Here is a 25113-nt window from a genome sequence, read left to right as displayed (position 1 = left end):
TACTTTCTCATTTATTTCTTCTGAGAACTGTTTATTATTATTGTTATTATTATTGTTATTACTATTATTTAATCTGCTCATACCGTCAACATAGTTTACGATGTTTTAGTCTGTTAGGGAGGTATCAACAGTTAAAAAAAAAACCAAAAACAACAACATATAAACACGCAGCACCAAAAGCAATATTCAGTATATGTTTCAGCTCATGTTAAATTCTTTAACTAAATGCCAGAAGAGAAACAGAACAACCTTCTTATGGACACTGTAAATCTTATTTAGTTCTATTACTTTTTTATTATATTCATTTATTTCACATTCATTACAACTCGTTTTGTTTTTAAACTGGATCGGTGAAAGTCAATGAAAGTTTAACTTTTTATTTAAATAGTCTTTTTTTTTATGTTTGTTTTTTTTAAAACTGTGAAAATCTGGCATCAAGAGTGCAAAAAAAAAAAAATACACAAAAAATGGTGGACTACTCTACCATTCAATAACCGTAAAAACTAATTTCTAAAATCTGCAAGTGTCTGTAAAACTGTCTCTTTAAAATAATAATAACAACAACAACAACAACAACAACAATAATAATAATAATAATAATAACAATAAAAATAAAACACATAACTTACAAGTTCGATTTTTTCAGGGTAACATGTAAATTTTGACTTCTGTTCTGTGATTTCATTCGTTTTTATCGATAATTTATCAAGCATAGAAAATCTGTAAAAATAACTTGTAAATTGTAAAATATGTAAACGTACATTTTTTGGGGGGGGAAAGTCACTCTTTAATTAAAAAAAAAAAAAAAAAAAAAAAAAGGTTAAAAAAAAACATCCTCTGAAAAGCAGTTTCTGTAATGTGAATACAGAATGTGTTGGTTCCTCCGAGCCTCCAGGGGCGCTGTGGCGGCAGCAGGTATTTACATACTTCTGGCAAGATGGCGGAATCAGACAAGCCACCAGCGGGTTCTTGCACTTTTTTGTTCAAAAAATCTACCAAGAAATTCTCTGGGCGAAAAAGAAAAGCGAGCGACAGCGACAAAGGTAGTAATTTCTCATTAAGCTAAGGTTTATGTTTTTTTCAGCCATTTACCGTCTTATGCTCTTAACGCCGTGGATTTGACATCGACCCTGACCGCAGGCTTTACGTCAAAGACGTCTAACACAAACTAACTAGCAAGTATTTCTGTATGTCCTTGTGTTTCTGAATAAATAGTGACAATACTTACCTTATAAGAGCCAAACAAACGGTGCTAAACTGAGAGCAGCTTGTTCAATTTTCGTTACTGTGGAAAGTAGTTTCCACATCTGTGCTGCGTTTGTTGTCACTCGGAATTTGGAAGATGTCATGTGTGGGCAGCCTGTTGTTGTTATGTGATCAGTTAGGGAGCTGTAAATCAATGGATGAATAAATTAGAAACTACAACAACAAAAGCTCATGTGTATTGTTAAAAAATGAATGTCATCAGAAAAAATGTTCTTGAAAGTATTTTCAAGTCACCGTTATTTATATAGTGCATTTTAAACAACCACTGTTTCGTCAAACTGCTCTCCATTAAAAAATAAATAAATACAAAGAATCTAGTTGGTGTCACAAATTAAGTATTCGGTTGAGAACCAATATTCTTTTTTATGATTTTGATTTATCTGAATAATTTACATAGTAATGAGTCAAACAAAAAAGTATATAAAATACTTCCATACAGTATCATTATAACTAATTTCATTGTATTGTTTATTACAGCTACAATGAATAATGAATTCGCTGTCAACGATTAAATTATTCGCTTCTGCTTAGGTAGTCAATTCAACAGTTTTAGAAAATGTTTAGTGGATTAAGATTTAAAGGTCAGAATCTTCTTATTAAAACTTCTTGAATCTGAATATTTTCTGGTTTCTTTCCTCCTCTATGACAGTCAACTGAAGTTCTTTGGGTTGTGGAGAAAATTTGTTTTCAACAAACACTTTCATCATTTTCTGACTTTTTGAAGATCAAACACTTATTTGAATAATCAAGAAAATAATCAACATTTGTGTGATTCTAGAAGATTATATGAGTATGCAAAATCTTGTGTGATATTTTCTGATCAGCCTTACATTTCAACACAGCTTCTCTGGGCAACCTGTATCTTCTATTTCTCAAGTATATTTAGATATTGTTAAACTGCCTAATAGTACAGAAATGTGCTGATCTACTGTCACTCATGCAAAGCTTCAGTGAAGTGTAAAATATCTAAATGCTTAGAGGATTCAGCAAAATATAAGTTGCACTTTTTTCTTTTTTTTCAGATGGTAACAGCGATGAAGACCAGAGCTCTGTGGTCAGAAGAGAAAAGAAGGGTGGTCGAGTCAACCCCATGATTCAAAGGGTATTGTAACCATAATAACGTTAAAGTAGCTTTTAGCGTCATATCGAGACAGGCCTGACTCTTATTTTCTTTTCGTTCAGACAAAAAAAGTGGAGAGAGAGGCCGTTTCTTCGAGTGAAAGTGATGAGGAGAAAGAAGACAAGAAGGTCACTGTTGCCTATAAGTCCACACGGTCGGCGGTGAGTCAGACTTTTCCTTCATATTGCATTTTACAGGCAGTGCTTTGATGCTCAATTCAGAAAACACAAATCATGAACAAGTATCTCCTTCAGAAGCTATTTTCAGGTGTTTTCCATCTGAATCTGTGATGTTTTGTTTTTATGCATTTGTCATCTGTTTTGCTGCCTCTTAAATTTACTGAGATATAAAAGCTGGTTAAAAAAAAATTTAAAAATCTGACTTTCTGCCGTTTTCCTGATGAAAAAAGAAACCAGAGGGTCCCGAGGACATGGGTGCAACTGCTACATATGAGCTTGACACCGAGAGAGACAAGGATGCTCAAGCAATTTTTGAGAGGAGTCAGAAAATCCAGGAGGTAAGAGACAAGCTAATATGACTTTTAGTCTCATAAAACTCTTGTCTTTGCAAAGAAAAAAAGGAAACACTATCATTTTCTCTCATAACTGATGTATTTTTTTAGGCATTACCCCAATTTTGACCTGAGTTTTAACATTTAAATGAATGTCAAATAATCAGCCCTGAATCTTATCTTAATCAGGTGAATTAACTGCTTTTTTTTCTTTCAATAGGAGCTGACCGGAAAAGAAGATGACAAAATCTACCGTGGCATCAACAACTACCAAAAATTCATCAAGCCTAAAGATACCACCATGGGCAATGCCTCCTCTGGCATGGTCAGGTGAGAACTAAGGAGTGGCATATTCATCACAAAACATTCTTCATCAGTGGATGCAAAAATATGAATTCTGTTCAACCTCTTTACCAGAAAAGGACCAATCCGAGCCCCTGAACACCTGAGAGCCACAGTCAGGTGGGACTACCAGCCAGATATCTGCAAAGACTACAAGGAGACTGGCTTCTGTGGTTTTGGAGGTAAGATTTTGAACATTAAAGTATCTGCTGAATAACCAACTTTTTCATGTTAATATCTTGACAGTTCACTTATGTGTTCTCTTCTCCTGCTTTCAGACAGCTGCAAGTTCCTTCATGACAGGTCAGACTACAAACATGGCTGGCAGATTGAGAGGGAACTGGAAGAGGGCAGATATGGAGCCAATGGTGAGTTAAGAAGGGTGATTTTTTTAAAAATTAAAAAAAAAAATCTGCATAATGTACATGAGCATTTTCTGGACTCCACTGTGTTTCCACCCAGATGATGAGAACTACGAGGTGAGCAGCGATGAGGAGGATATGCCCTTCAGGTGCTTCATCTGCAGGGAATCCTTTAAGAATCCCATTATCACAAAGTAAGTCTCTTCTTCTTCTTCTGTATGAGTCATGCATGTTAGTATTAATTACCAGCTGCAGCATCGTAACAAGTCAAATGTCTCCCAGATGCAGGCATTATTTTTGTGAGACCTGTGCCCTTCAGCATTACCGCAAATCCAAGCGCTGCTATGTGTGCAATACTCAAACCAACGGAGTCTTTAACCCTGCTAAAGGTAAGCAGTTGTTTTGGTCTCTTTAATCAAGTTTGTTTCTTCATTTTACATTCAGATTTGGTAATACTTTCCCTCAAAACCCTGCTGTCTGATGTCATCAAAGATTTTTGCACACTGCATTTTTTTCTGTACTCTATATTTTGCACATTACATACATTATAGTACTTCTGTGAATAGTTTTTGTGCCAGAAAACATTTTGTTAGATGTTGGCTCTTGACTGTGATTGGAGCTGCTGTCACAAAATAATTTTGTGCAAAGGATCAATAAAGTATATATTTATCTAGAAGCTGAGGCATCCTGATCAGGAGGAGACTTACTCGAACTGAAGCACGAAACATTTGTGCGGCAAAAGTAGATCTTCGAGAACACAGAAAGTTTGGTTGCTCTCAAAGTGAATAAAGATAGGAAAGTAATGCTATAAAGAATTCTCAGTCTAAAAAACAAACAGGGAAATTAAACTATATGTAAATAATTTATGTAATCAGTACAACTTAATGATTCCAATTAATCACTTTTTTTTTGTTATTTTCTTTTTTATTTCAGAGTTAATGGCAAAGATGGAGAAACATCATGCCGCAACAGACCAGCCACCATCTGACGAGGAAGATTAGCAACATATGAACATCTCCAACCATCCCCTTATGTGTTTGTCTGTGTAAACTTTGAATAAAATCAGTTTTTTTAGAAGGTTTACAGCCTCTTCGTGTGGTGCCATCAAGTTAAAACATTAAAGCGAACCAAATTTATTTTTAAAAGTCAAGTCTGATACTTGCAACACTTTGCTTTGCCCTCATCTTTTCAAATGTACATGCAGACAAAACAAGCACCAGTAAAACATTCACTTTTGACATGAGTAACACCCAGAGTAAGTTCAAGGAAATACATACTTCTATGCTTGGAAGGTTAAACTAACGAGTTAATTTGAACCTCTGTGCAACAAAAGAGAGGCCTGAAGCATGAGATGTAGTTTATACTGTAACACAGGCAGAGAGCTAAGAAACATGTGTACATGCTGTTCATTTAGTTGACCCTACATGAGACTTTCCGTCTGGTGCAGAGGGCTAACTGAGTCAGCCGTGAGGACCGCCGTGCACCCTTATGGTGGTCTCACCGAGCAGATGGGCCACTTCAAGCGGCCGTGATCACACAAGAGGTAGAGCGTCCCCTCCGAATATTAAGTAGCAGCTTCCCACTGATCCGTTTCATGAGAATCTTTAGGCTACATCTACATCCGTAGACCCTCCTCTGACACCTCAGTAGCAGCAAGAGGAACAGAGGAGTCCTGTTGTGTTTTGGCTCCATGGGGCTTGTAATGTACAATCTGTAAACAGGTGTGTGTGTGTGTTTGTGAGAAAGAGGCCATCAGTGCAGTGCAAGAGTTTGTGCATATCTAGAGAACACAAGCATGTGAGAGACATCAAAAAGAGGCAAGATGGCTGCTGGCTTTTAACCTCTCTCTGAGAACTCTGAGAACAGCAACTCCTTTTAGTCTGAGATTTGTGTTATTTACAAGGGGACCATTAGAAAAACAAATCTCGTTCTGTCTGCTCAGAGAGCTTCTCATCCTACGAGCGTCTCCCCGCCAAGTCCTCTGCTGTCAGAAGTCCCAGTCGTCCACTTCCAGGTGGCTGAGACCGGACTCCAGGCTGGCTAGTCCAGAGGGAGAGTCCTGCTGCTGGGAGCTCTCGAAGCTGGTGATGGGCGACACGGGCCGCAGCAGCTCGGGCAGCGCCTCAGACGGTCGGCGTTTAATCTGAGAGAACAAAAACATTTGGAGGGCAAACTTAATCAAGATGTTTGTTTAACAAAACTAAGGGTGGGTTCCAAGACCCATTATATCTTACAACATAGTGTCCCAGAAAAAGATGTAGTATACCTCAAAGGTATGTCAAATGTAGTGTGCCAAAAACACCTGGATGTTCTTCTACATCTAGCTGTATTTTGCAGTATGCAAGCCAGCATACACCCACAATCCTCAGTTACATCACAGAGAGTGGTCAGATTACAGCTAATATCACATTAGAGACTGTGATGGTCAAAGCTTAAGGTATTATACTATGAAAAAGTACTATGTCCCGGTTGTACACATGCTGCATGAAACCGTACATACTTTGTGAGGGCACCTGTAGTACACATTGAATGTATAAAGACAAAGTATGTGATTTGTAACACAGCGTTAATCTGTCCTGCATTACTATATTCAAAGTAGAATGTAGCAGGTTGGAGCATTTTCAGAAAACACTAAAGTGGCTGGAATTTGTGACCCTCAAGATTGATCTACATGTTTGATAAATCTGTACATGTTCGATTAATTATGTCTCCATACTGTACTTTACATCTTTAGAAAAGTGCTTCCCAGTACTGAAACACCATAAAAACCTGATGAAAACCAAAGCCTTGCAAGTTACAGTAACAGAAATGACAAGGAAATGGCATTTGGATTGAACATACATTTCTTAGGTGCTAATGAATTTTCCCAGTAAGGGACCAGTAAAGTCTATTTCATCTTAGCTTATCCAACTAAAATAACAGAAACTTGTAGTTGTTGATATGAGTGATAATACCAGGATTGACCTGCTATCTTACACACCTGTTTGAAGAAGGGGTGACAGATGAGAGTGGTGGCAGATGGTCTAAAAGAAAACAGAAAATAATTAGCGTCTCAATCTTTCTAATTCTAGAAAGCATTTCCAATACAATTTTTAACCATGCAGGCTGAGTTGGGCCAACCTCTTCTCTGGGTCTCGCTGCAGACACAGCTCAACGAAGCCGTGGAAGTGTGGGGAGAACGTCCGGTTGTAGGGATGTCCTCCCGACGAGGAGGAGGGCTCCCCGTTAGAGTGCCGGACTGGTCCTGCTCCTGGACCCTCACAGATCCCCGAGTCAGCACCAGAGCGAGACGGCTTCATCGACAGCTCCTCCGGGGGGATAGTGGTGGTATCCAGCAGACATGGCACTGTCCCATTTAGCTTCTCCAGCAGCATCTGTGGAGGTGATGTTGTTTAAATCTATTGATTTCAGATAAAAGCGAACTTTACCTCCAAGTTTATAAGAGTGGGCCCTGTCAATGTCCAGTTTTTTCAACTGAACTTTGCCCCAATACTCTTTGCTGTATTTATCTTGCCATGATTTTCAAGACGGAACTACTTTCTACAGCACAAAAAGCGACAGTCCAGCGCTGATAGGTTTCTGCTCACCTGTGTAGCTGGCATGTCTTTGAATGGCACGTGTCCATTGGCCAATTCACAGGCTGTGATGCCGAGACTGTAGATGTCTGATCGAGAGTCGTAGCCCTGTAGATTCTGAGAAAAACAAATACAAAAGAGCTGTCAATTTCATCACTGTCGATCCATTTTCTTCTGCTTATCTAAAGCTGGGTCACAGTGACATCAGGCTAAGCAGGGCATTCCAGACATCCCCCTTCCCAACATATTTCAGCTCCTGCCGGGGGTTTCCAAGGTGTTCTCAGGCCAGATGAGATATGTTACCCCCTCCAGCGAGTTTGAGTCTACTTTAGGCTTTCTTCTTTGTTGGATTTGCTCAGAAAACCTCCAAAGGAAGGCACCCAGGCGGCATCTTAATCTGATAGCTGAACTACCTCAGCTGGCTCCTTTGATAAGACAGGGCAGCAGCTATCTGGCTGTATCTCTCAGGCTGAGCTCAGCTACCCTTCAAAGGGAAACCCACTTCTGCTGATTATATCTCACGGCCTCATTCTTTTAGTCAGCCACTATCAAGAGCTCATGACCACAGGTGAGGGTTGGAATGTCGATCAACAAGTAAATCTCGAGCTTTACCTTCCCTCTTCACCACAATAGTTTGGTACAACATGCGCATTGCTGCTGATGCTGCACCAGTTCATCTCAATTTCACACTCCATTTCCCGTCACTCATAAACAAGAACATGACATTCTTTAACTTCTTCACTTTGGGCAACCACTCCTTCCCAACCTAGAGGGATGCCATCGGTTTCCAAAGCTGATTCTCATCTCCGCTGGTTCACACTCGGCCCTAAACCTCAGAATTTCATCACTTTTCTTACAGTCCTTTGCAATTTTGCTACTGGACACAGTGTAAGAAAACCTTGAAACTTTGTCTGCAGAACAGCATTTCTAAAACTTCTCCAAAAAGAGGTAGAGACTGTATTAAACAGCAGTAGATTGCAGTACCTGTTGCAGCACTTCGGGGCTGAGCCAGGGCAGCACCTTGACGCTGTACTGAGGGAAGTCGTGGACCACTTTGGCTCTCTGGCCGTGACGGATCAGACTGAAGATGCTGCGCAGACCTGACATGCAGACCTGTCCATCCGCAGAGATCAACACGTGGCTGGCCTTCACACTCCTACGCAGCCAAGACAGTTAAGATATTGGATGTCACTTCAAACTGGAATGAAGTGTAGGTTTGACTGGTATATCAGTTCATTCCATATTGTCGTCTTTTTAGTTTCGCATATTATGAAGAAACATTGGCTTGTACTTCAAAAACACACGAAAACCCAATCAATTAGCAAGACAGAATTTAACTCCGTGAACTAGCACATTCCTAATAATAGACAAATAAAAAGAAAAGGGTTGGTGATGCAGTTTTTTAATCCAAATTATCCAATAACTATGTATGAACTTGTCTCCTGCTATTATTGTTTTTTTGGTTTCTTCAGTCAATAAACCATTCCAGTGTGGCACAGAATAAAAATATTGAATATATTTGTTGTTGCTTTGTTATGATCTTTTAAAATGTAGTAATATCCACCTTTAACTCTCTGAACCCCAGGCAGTTTCTGGGCATTTGTTTTTTGTTGCTGTCACATTTTTACTCACTGTGGGCTCATTATTCGCTGCAATATAAAGTCCTGCACCTCTATGAAAACAGAACAACCATAAACAGATTTAGAGACAAATCAGAAATGTCTTCTGTGTACTATGACCAAGTTATATTGCCATGAATCGTAAAAAAAATGAAGTGGAATTTCTTTCACTATTCATTTTACAAGCATTGGGAAAAAATTATTTCAAAGGGTCCACAGTTACCATAACATGTAGAAAACAGTGATTTTGAGAAGATATCTTGATTTCAAGCTTAGATCTGGTCAGTTTTTCTAACAGAATGTCAAAAAGTCCAGTAAATCTTTCTGTTTTTGCAGTTTGCGGCTGTGATAAAAGGTGTAATTTTGGTGACATTTTAAAGATAACGTGCTGGCTTTGTGGTTCAGAAGGTTAAAAACACCTCCCTTTATCACTCACTCACTGTAAACGTGTGTCTTACCGGTGCACATATCCCATGTGGTGGATGTATTCGAGGGCTTTGAGCATGCCGAGCAAAATGTACGCTATGGTCAGCTCACCCATACCATCTGTAAAATGTGTGCAGATGAGATCTCTCGCTGACCCTGCAAGATCATCAAACATAGATAATCATGACGAGAGAGCTGCTTTACACTATCATTTACATTCTATTATTACATGCGAGGCAACACAATAGTTTAAGTGCATTTCTTACCACAAGCCATGAAGGGTGTGATGACCCACAGTTCATTCTCAGCTATAAAGACACTCTTGTAGGGTAGAATACTGGGGTGGTGAAACAACTTTGACACATGTAGTTCGCCCTGGGGGACAGAGGAGAGGAAATTACACCTTATTATGTCAAGATGACAGCGAAGAGAAGATTAGACTGGATGTAATTAGACACACAAGAATAGGCAATAAAGAAAGGACAAGGGTTACATAAGAACTCCCAATGAAGCACTGAGGTGAAATAAAGAGGACAGAGGAGCTGAGTCACACAGACTGATGGGGTCGAGCGATGATACAGACCTGCAGGTAAGTAACCATGTCATTAGTACACGACTCCAAGTCGATCCGTCGGATGGCGACATGGTCCCCTGTGGGTCTGTATCGAGCCAAGTTCACAGTCATCAAGTCGTCCAAGCCCCGACCTGAAGCACACAAACAGAACTCATTTTATGAAATATTCATGCCACCCTCACAGTTATGCTCCCAGTCCTTTTGTTTGAATATTAATGCTTTATAAATGTTGTAAAATACAAAAGAAACAACATAACTTAACAGTCTTAACAGTTACTGGTGAATATTTTGTCATTTTAAAACACTGAATAATATCAATTTCTCTACATATAGGAGAATCTGTGCAATATAGATACATCTGTGCAATATCAGTATTTCTTCTATCAGTATTTATATTCACAGAACAGTTTGTGACATTAATCATTACCAAGGTGTTGTATTTTAAAAGGTTGTTATATAATCTATTGTGTAAAATCTTCATCTTCAAAAAACTTTCAGATAAATGAAGGAGCAGAAAGTACAACATTTTCCTCTGAAATGTAGTGGAGTGAAAGCATTAAGTAGCACGAATAGAAAATAGTAAAGTCTCAATTGTATTTAAACATAGTGCTTGCGTAAACGTACAGTTACTTTCCACTGCTGCGAATGCCTCAATGCCATAAAAAGACTGACAGAAACCTGTGTACATTGAAATCAATACGAGCAGCAGTGTCCGGGCGTGTCTTTGTTTTTACGTACCAATAACAGTGAGGAGCTCATATGAGCTGCTGTCAGGGAGGAAGCTGCCCATGGTGTCTCGACGGGGGAGGGAGGTCAGACTCTCCTGACTGTCCTCATGGGCCTGGAGGTGGAGGGGAGGAAACAAGGTGAATTAAGATCTCTTCTGACACAGACTTTGTTTGTTACAGAGCAGTATTGTGACAAAGGGCTTGTGAGTGACTACCATGTGTGACATCTGTTAAAAAAAAGCATCAGAGAACAGACTGAGGTGTGTTAGCATGACCCAAGGCACTAGTGGAATTAGAAGACATTAGTAACACACACTGACAAACAATAACCAGCAAAATATATAGCGAGTACAAGTATCTACAGTATGTCTAATAGTTGAAACATATTCCAGCACCATAGCTCCCCTTAATAAAAAAAAACTCTACATGTTGTTTGTATGGCCTCAGACAGTTAAAGTGCATCAATGCTCTTGTGCGGTTTCTCTTAGATTAACAACTTGTCGAATAATAATAGTGCAGTCAATGCAAAACCTATGAGAAATCCTTTCAGACTTTTACATCACAGACATACGTAGAGAAAAATTAATTTTCTTGGCAGTGAGGACTCCTTAATTCCATCAATTTATGGCCATTGAAATGATGGAAATGGACAGATTGCAGTAGCAAGCTGTGGCGGCAAATGAAGGCAAGATGTATAAATATTTGGACTGTTTCCATGGTGACAAAAATAAAGACACATTCAAAATTGAGAATTATTGTATCCAACTAAGCAGACTTTAAGATCAGGAACACACAGTTGCTCCATATGTGGATGGTTCCAAAATATGTTAAGCCAAATGATTTTGTATTTATGCATTTTACTTTAAAACCGGCATGACAGCAAAGTCAGACATGCTTTGGCAGCCATTGCTTTGTAAATGTCATCTAATCACATGGGGTTCACTAGGCCCTGCCACTGTGATCAGATCTAGAAGGGGTCGCCATGCATTGCACTAAGCTGAACACATGGAACTCCATCCATATATCCATTAGCCGGCTGCAGGGACCACAGTCGAAGTGTGACGCTACATCAGGTCACCTTCAACATAAAAATATCCTCAAAAAAATTAGTCAAGACTTTACGTGGGGTTACAAACAGACATAAAAATCCAAAAACAGAGCAGTCGCCTGGAGCACAGCATGTTAACAGCACACCAAAGACTCAGACAGAACCATTTAAATAGGCTTATAAGAGAATCGCTTGTTCTCTTTGCAGGGAAAAAGCTACATAGTAGCAGAAGTCCTGGTGAGTGAGGTGAAAAGGCCCTCTGAGCTACGAGCATGTACAGCGTGTGTCATGAACTGAACGCTCATGCATACAGAAATGTGCAAAGCCTTGGGGGGTTGTGGATTCCTCTAAAGTATAAATCTGTGTGCGCACATACATATACATGCATGCACGCACATACACAAAAGGCACATGTGGGGGGTGATGATGCAGTGACAGGAGTACCACACTTACTTTCCTGTGAGAGAGTCCCTGAGCTTGCTCTGGGGTAGAAAAACCACATCAATGACATAAAAACATGTACACAGACAAAACAAGAGAAGGATCGATGTTTAGAGAAGCTTTGGAACTGGCACGCATTGGAATTGAGGGTTTGCTGCATGCAGCAGTATTTGATAGATGACCTTCACTGGTTTCCCAGGGTTTTTTTTTTAAAAGCAGCAGCTTTGTGTTTCAGGTGACCACCCACAGAGTGACGCGCAGCTAACAATAGGTACACACATCTGCTCACAAGGCATCAAACATTTTCTTCCCAAAGCAAATAAAAAAAAAAATCGGGCTAAACGCTACAGATTCTTCCAGGTATTATGTACAGCAAAGGGAACAGAGCACAACCAAAACAGAAATGATACACTTGAGCAAACATGCAAACCTGAGCAAAGAGCTGCAAGCAATAAAACAAAAATGAGGGAAAGCTTGCAAAAAAATAAAGCATGATCCATCCCAGAACATTTGCTTAATACTCAAAACTTCAACAATGTGCCACGTATTATACAGATTATCGAGGCAACCTGGTAGTCCAACAGTTAAGGCACATGCCTCAAAACGTTTTTCCAAATAAGTATTATTACAAGAAAATGTATGTTTTCAGGACTCACATTCGCTTGGTCTTGACTGTTTATTTACATGAACTTTTGTGAACATGCCATCCATCACATCAGCCCACCCAGTTAGCCCACAGGACAAAGATTTATGGATGGAAGGTGGTTGGCCTAGATCAAAGTGTTCTGGCAGATCTCTGGGAAAAGTGAATGAGAAACTCTCGCATCACCTTCTAAAATGATCGACCTCTTGTACAAGACTTTAAACTGGAGTCTGTTTAGAGAAGCACCTCAGTAGCCAACAGTGAACAGTTTACTCGGATAACAAAACAAACTACATCAACTTTGCTTGGATGAACATTCAAACTTTTTTCAACCTGCCATGTTATATCATGGGCATATATTTGTATTTCTGTGCTGGTACACAAAATCCCAAGTTGCAGAACACATCCATAAACTACCGCCAACATTTATTCACTCACATCTTCTGTTGTGATGAAATTACATCATACTGTCGAACCAAAAGCTAAACACTGCCAGTCAAAATAAATGTCAGTCATAAATTCTTATAATGCACGTGCTTTGTGCTAATGTCACTGATGTATGTAAACACGTCAGTTGGTCAGAAGTAAGATAAAGTGAGTGGAAAAGCTGCTCAACATAGTTCAACCCTCTGGACTCTGTGGATCAAGCAACCAGCTGATAGCACTATGGATGTTTGGTAAGTCACAAGTTAAATTAAACTGAATTACATATGTGATGCAGTAATGGTATGAACTCACGACTTTTTAACTTAGACTTCTCTTAATTGCCATTTTGTAATTTATGATACCATGAAGGACATACACCAGCACACACATGCATGTACATCCTATTTGTAATCACCACTGATGTGAAAGGTGTCACTGCAACTTAATACACCACAAAGATGAAGCCAAATTTAGGCACGACAAAATACTTGACAGCAAAAAACAAGTATGCAACCATTTATCACAGAATATTTTTAAAAATGCACAAGAAGCATCGAATCAAACAGCACAGACCTTTTTTTATATAAGACAATCGCATGAGACATTAATTAGCAAGTGATTTTGTTTGTACTGTCCTCTGATCGAGTTTGGTGGGAAACAGAAACAATGAGAAAATAATGCTCAAGGCATGTAACAGATGACTAAGTGAATGGAAAACTTTCCTAATTGTAATTCAGGGATGACGTCTGAGAAGCAGAGCAAAGCAAATAGTCACTTAGAACAGAGCTTCAATCAAAACTTAATGCTGTTTTCTGTTTGCACTGATGAATGACCTAATGTGTAGTCAGTGGTTTACGAAAGCTGAATCCATTTGCTGCAAATTGGTTTGGCTTGAACCTCACCTCCAAATAACTCCAAATCCCGCAGGCTCTCCACACTCAATTTCTCAGAAACCCAACGCTGACAGACACAGAGGGTTAATAACAGACATGGAAAAAAAGAGAGAAATGCAAGCGAGAATAAGGAAAGGTTCCAAGAAACGCATACATATTTAAAGCTGTTGACTATGATGGTTAATACTGACAATGTAATCTGAAGCTGTAAAAGTTTTCTACATCTTTGTGTGAAAGATAAAGTCATAGAAACGTTACAGACATTAATACAATAATGATTTCCCTTAACATGGATTAATCCTTTTCATTCCACCACTAACAAAGATCAGAGGAGATATGATTAAAAGGCACTCAGATTTATTCCTAGATCAAGGATGACACTTCATCCTTGTCCAGGAAACCAGCCCTGTCAGCCTATGTCTAAAATTGTAGGTACTTGGAAAACACTTACAAGAAAAGACATGGATCCTCTGGAGTGTGTTACAATGATGCCGAAAACACCTACAGCAAATACCTGTGAAAACAAGTTAAAAAAGAAACTATGAAGGATGTTTATGTTTGGTCTCCTACTGCTGACAAAAGTCACTTGTGGTTGTGATCCCTGTGGACAGCACAACATTTAGTTTTAAACATCGACATCACGATGTGCACATGCACAATAGCCAAATAGAAACAAGGTAAAGGAACCAAAACACATCATGCGGACATTTTTTTGCTGTTTAATACAAAGAGAAACACTGCATGGTTTTCATGACTAATCTACAAAAGAAGTCTGTCCGACAGAACACAATTTAATCAGATCCTAGGATTCTCGGGTGCTCTAATTTTTTTATTTACTGTATTTACAGTTTGTTGACACGCAAGCTTCACATGTGCACAGCAAAATGAGAGGAACAGGAGAAAAACATAAATTATTTGATTGCAAAAGAAATGCAATATCAGTTGTATGGAAATATTTCATCGACAGAAAGGATGACATTGATCAGTAGCAGGTACTGTGTGCCTATGCAGTGTTTTTTGCAATTGTTTTTACTACACAAGGCAACATGACTGATTTGTTCGACTGCACCAAAAAGCTCTGTATAACCAGTGCAAAGCCAGAACACCAAATGCCATCCAAAGTAAACAAAAACATATATGTATATATATACTTTAGGAGGTCTTTGCCAGAGTTACACCTTATGAGAAAGGTTCCAAATGTATTATTTTCTATGGTGATGCACCCACTGACAAACTAAATGATTTTAGGAATACAAAGTCTTCCCAAACAGGGATATTCAAGTCTTCTTTTTCATATAGAAATATATATTGTAGATAATCAAAATATTGCAATGATAGCTTTCCCCAAAACTGTGCAGCCCTAGTTGGGGTCTGTCGTGCTCATTATCATCTGGTAAACTGTAGAGTTCTATCACACTGTATCAAAATACATATCATTTACTAAAACATAGCACACATTTGCTGAAATTAAACAATATTTTGAATCGTAGGTGAGACTGCGTGTAAACACTTTTGTTTTGTACTCCGCCAAACGTATTAACTTGTGTTCCCTCGTCCGTGTCATGCATGTAAGTTATTATCATTGTCTAACGTTATTATTAAACCTTGCAAAGTAAACTCTACCTACAGCTAGCTAAAGTCTCGGTGGTTAGTGCTGGTATGAATTCTGATCTTTGTTAATGCTGATTTTAAAACTGAGAGCAGCCAACATGCACATCCACACGCTGGAATAATAATGGTTATTATGCAAACAGAGGTGCACCCCTCCAATAAAGTAGCTCGAACAGACCTACAAAATACAAATAACTCACTAATAGCGAGCTTGTTAGAAGAAGATCCCAGTTGCTGCTAAAAGCTCGCTAATGTTGCCATGATGGAGGGCGCAGGCTAGTAAATTACCGTTAGCTAAAGCGGCTATCCTGACTTATTTTAACGACAAGAAACTGCATAATTTTAACATCTTAATAACTTACCTTTGTTCTGTTCAGAAGCTCAAGGCCTGGTGGGATTGATACTGTATTTTAGGGCAACTTATTTAGCGACCCATCCTCTCCAGCAGGATGTTTTTGACAGCTCTCTGCTGCGCTTTCTTGGTGCTGAGCGCCGTGTCGCGCACGAATCACGACACGCCCACAGAGAAACCTTGCGCACACTGATGACGCAAACCCCGCTGGGTCTACTAAAAACACTGGCGCTTTTACTGGCATCACAAGCAGGTAAATAAATACAGCCTGTGCTTAATTTTTGCTAATTATTGACACATTCAGCAACTAGAATTGTTACTATATAATGCAGGTGGTTGTGAAATACCCTTAAATTCACCACAGTCACGGCAAACTGTCGACCCCAACCTCGCACACCTCCTTCTCGGCCTCACCGCGGCCTTGAGCTAACGCTAACATGTTGTACAGATAAATCGTTACCGGAATAATGCTGTTGTCAAATGGGTAAAATACAAAATAGTGACTTTGACCTAGCAAATTGAATCATAATACTGTAACACTGCGTACCGTCGTTAGTAAGCTAATTGCTAACTAGCTTTATGTTAACGCAGTTACGTCAGTTTTTTTTAGCCTTGCAATGTTGTCACTATCGGAACTGCAATTGAAATCTATCTAATAAATGTATTATTGCTTTTTTTATTTTTTTGAAAATATGCGTACTTCCACTGGCATTAATAAAGATGTTTTAGAAATTGCGAGTTTTCATTGGAACATTCGTCTTGTGTTTAACGTGCACAGCTGCACAGCAACATGGCTTTGCACCCATTGTTGATTTCAAATATCCCATGTAGCTAAAATCCATTTTATTGCGTGTTGTATGTCTTAAGAATGTGGAGGTGTAAAACAAAATCTATGAGGAGATAAAGTGGGTTCCTACTTCCATTCCTCAAGCCGAGACCAGTGGCTAGTATGTATTTAGCTGTTCCAGTGCAATAACACCCAAACTAATGCATTTACTAAAGTATTACATATTTCCACCCAATACGTGTATGAAGTGAAACAGTAAGGTAATAACTAAAAGAGGATCAGGGAAACAATTACTTGGAAAATGATATGAAGAGACAAGGACAGGCCATTAAGAAAATCGGCCAAATTTTATCATGGTGACAAGAAATTCCTCCTCCCATAATAAGCAAAAGCAGAAAAGTTGGTGATGAATTTTATAGTTGACATCTTATTGATCAATTGTGGCAATTCTTGTTTAAACCCTTGGTCAGATGTGCTCCTAAGAGTATATCCTTGTTTCAAATTATCATTTTGATTTGATGAACATCCACCAAAATACACTTGTTTTAGGTGTTTCTTGCTGATTGAATGGAAAGCTGAAGAGAGTTTTCCATGATTTACACAAGTGTGGAGTCTAGTTTTATTGGAAGTACCTTCAACAAAGAAATAAGACAGACAAATAAATACAATTTTTTTAAAACAAGTTTTGGTTTAATAGCACAGGGATATTAAGACTGTGAAGGTTTTGCTCTCCTCTTGTTTTCCCAGCATAACCATGAACTGGAGCAAAGGTGGTCCAGGTGTGAAGCGAGGTTTTGGTTTTGGAGGATTTTCCCTTGCAGGGAAAAAAGAGGAGCCTCACCTCCCTCAAAAATCTCACACATCATTTGGAGCCACAGGGTCAGGCGGGGGATATGGGAAGAACCAGCAGCTCCCATCATTCTACAAAATAGGAACAAAAAGAGCTAATTTCGATGAGGAAAATGCGTGAGTATTACATCTCCCCTATGCACGTACTGCGCATGTAATTATGCAAATGTTCAGTTCCACCTTGGTACTGAATGAATGTAAAATCACACCCTTGTCATTTTCAACAAGGTATTTTGAAGATGATGAGGAGGAGTCCAGCAGCAATGTGGATCTGCCATACATCCCCGCTGAGAACTCGCCCACGCGGCAGCAGATGAAGTCTGGTGGTGGCTCAGACAGTGAAGATGATCCATTGGATGCCTTCATGGCAGAGGTTGAGGTGAGAAGATTGCTACAGTTAGGCAGAGACAAAACTAGAATATATTTTCAAATGTTCTGTTTTCTAACCGTACCTTTTTTTGTTCATTTCAGAACCAAGCAGCTAAAGACATGCGGAAACTAGAGGAAAAGGAAAAGGAGAAAAAGTCAGCCAAGTAAGACTCTGCATTTGCTCTTTTCTTAGTCTCCTCTAGGTGTTTAAATTATGCTTTAGAAAAGTTATTTTACCAGGAAACAAGGGATTGCCCACAGTTGAATTACAACTGTATTAACAATTCTGGGTTATTAAAGAGTTAATTTGAATTGATTTAATTGTATTTTCACACTTGATTTAACTTGGAAAAAACAATTTAGCTTTAGTGTGATTGGTACAAAAGTTGCAGCAATGCCTTTGCTGGCTCAATACATATTGTCAGGTAAGCACAGTGAACTTAGTCAGAGTGGGATGTGGGCTGTCTTTGGTGTATGAACGAGCCGCAGGGAAGTTTTTTTTTTCTCCGCTTGTCATTTCAGGGGTATTCGAGATGACATTGAAGAAGAGGATGAACAAGTGAGTGAGCCCTCCAAAGTTCTTAATCCACTACACAGCCGATCAGAGAGGTCTTCCCTCTACCCTCTCTAATCTTATAAAGCTCCCTGCCTTCCCCTCTATCTCACCATGCAGGTTGCATTTAGGATCTTTATTTTGGAGTTATTTATCTTGTGAAGATCATCTTTGTTTAGTTAGAAAATTTGAAATGTGCCATTGACTTCAGATTGAGAGTCATAATTATCCTGTGATTTATGCTTCTGTTTTAAAGCTGAATGTCTTATCAGGTGTTTGTCAGTTTCTGGTGCCTGGAGACTGTATTAAGCAGCAAAAAGGCTGAGTTTTTCACATGAAATGCTGTACTCTCTGCAGGAAGCCTACTTCCGCTACATGGCAGAGAATCCCACAGCCGGGTTGACCCAAGAAGAAGAGGAGGAAAACATTGATTATGACAGTGATGGGAACCCAATCGCCTCGACCACCAAGAAAATCATCTTGCCGCTTCCTCCTATTGACCACTCAGAGGTGCAGTTGGCATTTATCTGTATTTATTATGTGTAATGTGAACTATTTTGCTGTGATTTTTAACATCACTTTGTTGTTTTTTTTTTTAATAGATTGATTACCCACCTTTTGAGAAAAACTTTTACAATGAGCACGAGGAGCTCAGCAGTCTGACTGGAACCCAAGTGTTGGAGTTAAGACAGAAACTGAACTTGCGAGTAAGTCTGGTATTCTTTTCGTGCACATTGCTTTATAAATTTATATTGTGATGAAGTGATACACGTGTAGTTTTCATTAATCTTGATCTGGTTGTTTAGTTTAGACTTTATCACCAATATTTTCGGCAACATTGGCTGTGTATTAAAAATCTTTAAAATGTTGAACCCTCTTAATGTGCAAACTGTTGTGCACTTTATCATCAATTGTCTAAATGCTGTCGTGTGTGTCCCCCCCCCTCCGTCCTTTCTTTCTCAGGTGTCTGGTGCTGCCCCTCCAAAACCTTGTACCAGCTTTGCACACTTTGGTTTTGATGAGCAGCTAATGCACCAAATTCGAAAGTCTGAGTACACTCAGCCCACACCGATTCAGTGTCAGGTACAGTGCAAGTTTATCTCAAGATTTCCACACGATTAAAAATGAAATGAGGAATTACTTCATTGGGAGTCTGGTTTCTTAGGGTGTCCCCATCGCTCTTTCTGGACGTGACATGATTGGGATTGCAAAAACTGGCAGTGGTAAAACTGCAGCCTTTATCTGGCCAATGCTGGTTCATATCATGGACCAGAAGGAGCTGGAGCCTGGAGAGGGACCCATCGCAGTCATTGTGTGCCCCACCAGAGAGCTTTGTCAGCAGGTAAGAACTGGGATGAGAGCTGAGTCTATTTTTGTCAAGGTATAGAGAGGGTATTTTCTGGTGTATTAACTGAAAATACATTGTTAAGAGTGTTGCTTTACTAATGTGTGTGACTTTTAATATTTGCTAGATCCATGCAGAATGTAAGCGCTTTGGGAAAGCCTACTCATTGCGTTCTGTAGCTGTTTATGGAGGAGGCAGCATGTGGGAGCAGGCCAAGGCTCTGCAGGAGGGAGCAGAGATTGTGGTGTGCACACCGGTAAAGAACTTTTCTCATTTTCCTGCTTCCTAAGGATCAAATATTTACAGCACTATTGAAAAAAAATATTAAAAAGCGAGGTTGTCTATTAATGTGTGTTTGCACAGGGCCGTCTGATTGACCATGTTAAAAAGAAGGCCACGTCCCTGCAGAGAGTCACATACCTGGTGTTTGATGAGGCCGATCGCATGTTTGATATGGGTTTTGGTGCGTTATCTGTCTTGCAGCAAAAATTTTGCAAACCTGCTTTCTGCATTGCTGCATATTTACGTTTTGTTACGTTTTTTTCTCTGTACCTTTTCAGAATATCAGGTTAGATCTATCGCCAGCCATGTTCGCCCAGACAGACAGAGTAAGTTATTTTTCTTGTGCTTGATGTTTTTCAAATATAATTGCCACGAATGCATATCGTTTTCATATTCTGTGATTTCCTTCACAGCCCTTTTGTTCAGTGCTACGTTTCGAAAGAAGATAGAGAGGTTGGCCAGAGACATTTTGGTAGATCCTATTCGTGTGGTGCAGGGAGACATTGGAGAGGTAAATATATCACGAATGTGCTTTTTTCAGCATGCCTGTGTGCTCTCAGGGTACTATAATAGACAGAGTTGTTACTTGGAAGCTAAAGAATTTTAACCCTGTGATCCCCAAAACCTGCTGGCAGGTTTTAAAGACACATTATCTTTTTAAAGTGACCAGAATTACGCCATTTATCATCCAGAAACTGTGAAAACAGAAAGAATTTTTGGTTTTCAACTTTTTAACAATTCTTGAACTCGTCATCTGTGACATGCCATTTCATAACTTTTTAAATGTTATTTATTTTTGATTTACAAAAGCTAAGCTGAAATTTTCTTTACCATCATTTTAATCTGCATGGCTCAATTAAATATTTGCCAAAAATAAAACGTTGGCAGTAACCGGAGTCTGTCAAAAACAAAATATTCTGTGCTCCTTGATGCAACCAACCAACTCAACTTTTGTTTTTTCTTTTTTTTTATGATATATGACATTGAAATTGTATTGTACCGCATGAAAGACATTTTTCAGTTCTCTTTACTTCTACCCATGGTTGTGCTGTTTTCATTTTCCTAAAATCTTCAACGAGAAAATGAGAAAGTGTATTTTTGTGCTTGATTTCCAACATTGACTGAATGAAAAAGCGAAATTCTATGTCATTTACGTCATTTAAATTGTCATTAAAATGTAAAAAAAAACAAAACATTGTATTTATTTTCATCCTCTCTGAAAAGGCGAATGAGGATGTGACTCAGGTGGTGGAGCTGCTGCTCAGCGGGACAGATAAATGGGGCTGGCTGATCCGGCGGCTGGTCGAATTCACCTCCACTGGCTCAGTCCTAATTTTCGTCACCAAGAAGGCCAACTGTGAGGAATTAGCTACTAACCTGACGCAGGAGGGCTACAGCCTGGGCCTCCTGCACGGAGACATGGACCAGAGTGAGAGGAACAAGGTCATCAGTGACTTCAAGAAGAAGAACCTGCCCATTCTGGTGGCCACTGATGTAGCTGGTGTGTATAAGACGGAGCCGTAATGGAGATGGGAGAAGCTGTCTACTTCCTGTTTCTTTCATTTCTTGTGAAGTGAAAATTGTGTCCCATTCAGTGAAGTGACAACTGTTTTCTTTTTCCCCCTCCCCAGCTCGTGGTCTGGACATCCCATCTATTCGCACAGTGGTGAACTACGACGTGGCGCGGGACATCGACACACACACTCACAGGATTGGTCGAACTGGTCGTGCTGGAGAGAAAGGCGTCGCTTACACCCTCCTCACCAGCAAAGACACCACATTTGCTGGAGACCTGGTTCGGAACCTGGAGGGAGCTAATCAGTCTGTTTCCAAAGAGCTGATGGATTTAGCCATGCAGGTGAGGCGAAGAAGTGAAATAATCACAGAACCCTACAGTAACTGGACTGAACACATTGCTTTTTAGAGTGAGTGTTTTTAATTTTTAATGCTTAATGTATTTTAATGTTTTTGGTTTTTTTTAGAATCCCTGGTTCAGGAAATCGCGGTTCAAGGGTGGTAAAGGAAAGAAACTGAACATTGGTGGAGGTGGTCTTGGTTACAGAGAGAGACCGGGCCTTGGAGCTGAAAGTTCTGTGAGTAATTGATTTTGAGACTGTAAATCTGTAAAATTATCAGCAAAATGATCATAGTTACAAATACTCCAGACTACACCTCTAATTCTGAAAGTAGTACAAGCTTCATAATGAGTTGTTGTGACTGAGATATTTGTTGTGACATTTGGCAGGAAGTCTGAGTGATATTAATAACTATATTGTCTGTGCAGGAACGTAGCAGCAGCAGCAGCAGCTTGTTGTCTTCCACCAGTAGCTTTGAAGGCTACAGCAAACCAACAACTGGGGCAATGGGAGACCGCATGTCGGCTATGAAACAAGCCTTCCAGGTATTACCTGTTTCTATCTTTTCTGTATTTCTTAGTTTTGTTCCATTATTACTTTGTAAGGCTGCTTATGTGTCCGGTGAAGACACCCGGGATCTTTCTGTGTGGAGTTTGCATGTTCTCCCCGTGCAGCGTGGGTTGTCTCTGGGTTCTCATGCTTCCTCCCACAGTCCAAAAACATGTTGAGGTTAATTGGTGATTCTAAATTGTCCGTAGGTGTGAATGTGAGTGTGCTTGGTTGTCTGTCTCTAAGTGTGGCCCTGTGATAGACTGGTGATCTGTCCAGGGTGTCCCCTGCCTTCGCCCTAAGTCAACTGGGATAGACTCCAGCCCCCCACAACCCTAGTGAGGATTAAGCGGTGTATAGATAATAGATGAAATTGAGTGCAGTTTCACAGACTACCATAAGATGACGGTGGCTGAGGAAGGTCACTATTCCTCAAATTAGAGCATGTTAACTTTTTATTTTTTTAAAATACAGATTTCATAGCATAGATCGGTCCCAAACGATTGGTTCTATGTCAGCACATTTTTTTGCGTGCTGACATAGTGTAAAATGTTACCTCTGAAATTGCTTAATTTATCAAGCTGAAGTTTCAGAAATGTCTTTATAAAGGTTCACATTTTATGCTATAAAGGTTTTAGACAAATCAGAGATGGTCAAGCAGAAATTGTTTAAAATAGTTTGATGTTTTGCGTTGTAGTGACTCATCATTTAGTTTACTGGCCAAATCGTGTGAATGTGCAGTACGTCTGTAGACAAGTTGCAAATACTTTACTTGTAGTATAAAATCTTTATATGCCGTGAAGTTTATTCTTATACTATTTTATAAATAGTTGTTACTTACTTTTTGTCACGTCAGCAGGACCGTACCAAAGTAACTCGATTGATCAACATTCTTATCACCAGCGTGCAGATATGTTTGGTCAGTTTGTTCTATGAGGCAATAAAAGCCTCACTGTGAAGTTTTGTTGGGCTTTCTTTTGCCTCCCAGGCAGCTAACCACTTATTCTCAATACCCGCTTTTCTTCTAGGCTCAGTATAAGAGCCACTTTGTAGCCGCATCCAGTGGCCCCCCAAAGCTCAGCACCAAGTCTAGCAGCTCCTCAGGCTGGACCAGCGCCGGCAGCCTGAGCTCGGTGCCAACAGAGGCTGCCAACGGCTCAGAGCGGCCCAACAGTGCCACCTTGTCCATGCCGGGTTTCACCAGCGCTGGCTCCCTGTGCTCAGTACCCACCATTCAGCCCAGTCCACAGCTCAGTTTCCCTCCACTCGCGCCTCCCTCGCAGAGAGACAGCTCACGGGACAGACACGGGGAGGACCGGGGGCGTCACGGAGACAGTCACCACCGCCACAGCGACAGGAGTGATCGGCATAGTGGCGAGGATCGCTACGGAGACCGGGATCGCCACGGGGACAGAGATCGAGACCGCTACGGAGACCGAGACCGCTACAGCAGCAGCAGCAGCAGCAGCCGCCACAGTGACAGTCGTAACGGAGACGGAAGCAGGAGGGACAGAGATGATCGAAGGAGTGATAGGGACGGGGGAGACAGGGGGAGTGGAGAGGGGAGGGACAGAGGAGACGATAGCTTTGCTGTCCCTGAACCACCAAAACGTAGAAAGAGCAGATGGGACAACTAAATCAGAAAACCAACACATCAATAGAATAATATGTGCAACCAACTGCTCCATAATGAGCTTGTCTCTATAGGCGGATAGCAGCATATCAGAGGCTGACACAAGCACAGAACTGTAGGGGAATTTTGAATAAACAGGAGGTGAACTGACGCTCCTCTCAGGTTGGTTAGGACCTCATGATTCAGTCAGCAGAGGTTGTTCAGACCAACAGAAGCGGCTCAGAGACGGCCACTGTAGATATACCATGAAGACTGTTGTTACTGTGAGTCAATAGGATCGAGCAATAGAGTTGTAATAAACTGCTGTCAGTAAACAATTCAAGTTAAGATGTATTGTTGTTGTTTCCTCTCACCGAGCTCCTAACATGCTTTTGTGCTTGCAAAAAACGTCATGCTTCGTTTTTCACCAACGGATCTTTGCCGAGCGTGTTTGTATGTTTGCATTTTGTTAATCTTCAAAGCTAACTGTTTAATTATTGAAGGCACTCTGTGATGATTCACAGTCACACAAGTACATGTGAAAACAACTGTGTATAGCTCTTTTTGTGTCTTGTATTCAAGTTTTAGTGAAGTGCCTTTCCTTGGCATTTAGTCTGTCTATGCTCTGAAATGTTTTTCAAGAATATGGTTTTGTTTGAGAGGAATTTCAAGTGTAATGTTCAAACGTGGAAAATGACAAGTTTTGAATAAAAAGACACCTTTGGCATCGACTTTTGTATCGCTTTTTCATCGACAGCTCTTGTGCTGAGTTCAGTCTTGTTATCCCTAATCACTATATAAGATTTTTTTTCCCCTAATTTGGCCATTTCGTGCAGTTCTCTCAAGATGATATGCTTTCATTTTGACCTATTAGGTGCAACTAATGAGGCAGAGGAGCAGGCACACTGAGCTACAAGTGACTGAGATGGAGAACAGAAGAACACAAAGGATTTTTAAAACTGCAGCACTTGCTT

The 25113-nt window shown here is 40.0% G+C and overlaps 3 protein-coding genes across 7 annotated transcripts; 2 read left to right on the top strand and 1 right to left on the bottom strand.

The window, feature by feature from the left end:
* Nucleotides 1-921: 921 nt before the first annotated feature.
* On the top strand, nt 922-4682 carry rnf113a (ring finger protein 113A). The gene is made up of 10 exons (XM_008281926.1): nt 922-1043; nt 2289-2368; nt 2449-2547; nt 2796-2903; nt 3118-3227; nt 3315-3421; nt 3518-3607; nt 3702-3795; nt 3884-3990; nt 4535-4682. The coding sequence occupies exons 1-10, from the start codon at nt 938-940 to the stop codon at nt 4600-4602; spliced, it is 969 nt and encodes a 322-aa protein (XP_008280148.1). The 5' UTR covers nt 922-937; the 3' UTR covers nt 4603-4682.
* A 36-nt stretch (nt 4683-4718) lies between these two features.
* Nucleotides 4719-16076, bottom strand: strada (STE20 related adaptor alpha). Of its 3 annotated transcripts, XM_008281918.1 has the most exons (13): nt 15948-16076; nt 14426-14488; nt 13984-14041; nt 12025-12053; nt 10534-10636; nt 9805-9926; nt 9488-9596; nt 9254-9377; nt 8161-8332; nt 7189-7293; nt 6722-6975; nt 6582-6624; nt 4719-5744 (listed from the first exon to the last, which is right to left on the bottom strand). In XM_008281918.1, the coding sequence occupies exons 2-13, from the start codon at nt 14435-14437 to the stop codon at nt 5589-5591; spliced, it is 1287 nt and encodes a 428-aa protein (XP_008280140.1). In that variant the 5' UTR covers nt 14438-14488; nt 15948-16076; the 3' UTR covers nt 4719-5588. The 3 variants fall into 3 exon arrangements, with proteins under 3 accessions (XP_008280140.1, XP_008280141.1, XP_008280142.1); XM_008281919.1 differs by lacking the exons at nt 12025-12053; nt 13984-14041; XM_008281920.1 differs by lacking the exons at nt 12025-12053; nt 14426-14488; nt 15948-16076.
* On the top strand, nt 12235-24870 carry ddx42 (DEAD (Asp-Glu-Ala-Asp) box helicase 42). 3 transcript variants are annotated; one of them, XM_008281921.1, is made up of 18 exons: nt 16123-16190; nt 17472-17690; nt 17802-17952; nt 18045-18106; nt 18465-18501; nt 18853-19005; nt 19098-19202; nt 19459-19578; nt 19661-19837; nt 19968-20096; nt 20204-20303; nt 20401-20448; nt 20536-20633; nt 21347-21623; nt 21754-21980; nt 22105-22215; nt 22407-22523; nt 23556-24870. In XM_008281921.1, the coding sequence occupies exons 2-18, from the start codon at nt 17479-17481 to the stop codon at nt 24162-24164; spliced, it is 2733 nt and encodes a 910-aa protein (XP_008280143.1). In that variant the 5' UTR covers nt 16123-16190; nt 17472-17478; the 3' UTR covers nt 24165-24870. The 3 variants fall into 3 exon arrangements, with proteins under 3 accessions (XP_008280144.1, XP_008280143.1, XP_008280145.1); XM_008281922.1 differs by lacking the exons at nt 16123-16190; nt 17472-17690; nt 17802-17952; nt 18045-18106 and adding an exon at nt 12235-12247 and having other exon boundaries at nt 18393-18501; XM_008281923.1 differs by lacking the exons at nt 16123-16190; nt 17472-17690; nt 17802-17952; nt 18465-18501.
* The last annotated feature ends 243 nt before the right edge of the window (nt 24871-25113 follow it).

This window comes from Stegastes partitus, unplaced genomic scaffold (assembly GCF_000690725.1).
Source record: "Stegastes partitus isolate 25-593 unplaced genomic scaffold, Stegastes_partitus-1.0.2 Scaffold251, whole genome shotgun sequence".
Taxonomy (NCBI): domain Eukaryota; kingdom Metazoa; phylum Chordata; class Actinopteri; family Pomacentridae; genus Stegastes; species Stegastes partitus.
The sequence above is the reverse complement of the archived record's forward strand: the minus strand, read 5'-3'. Positions and strand labels throughout refer to the sequence as shown.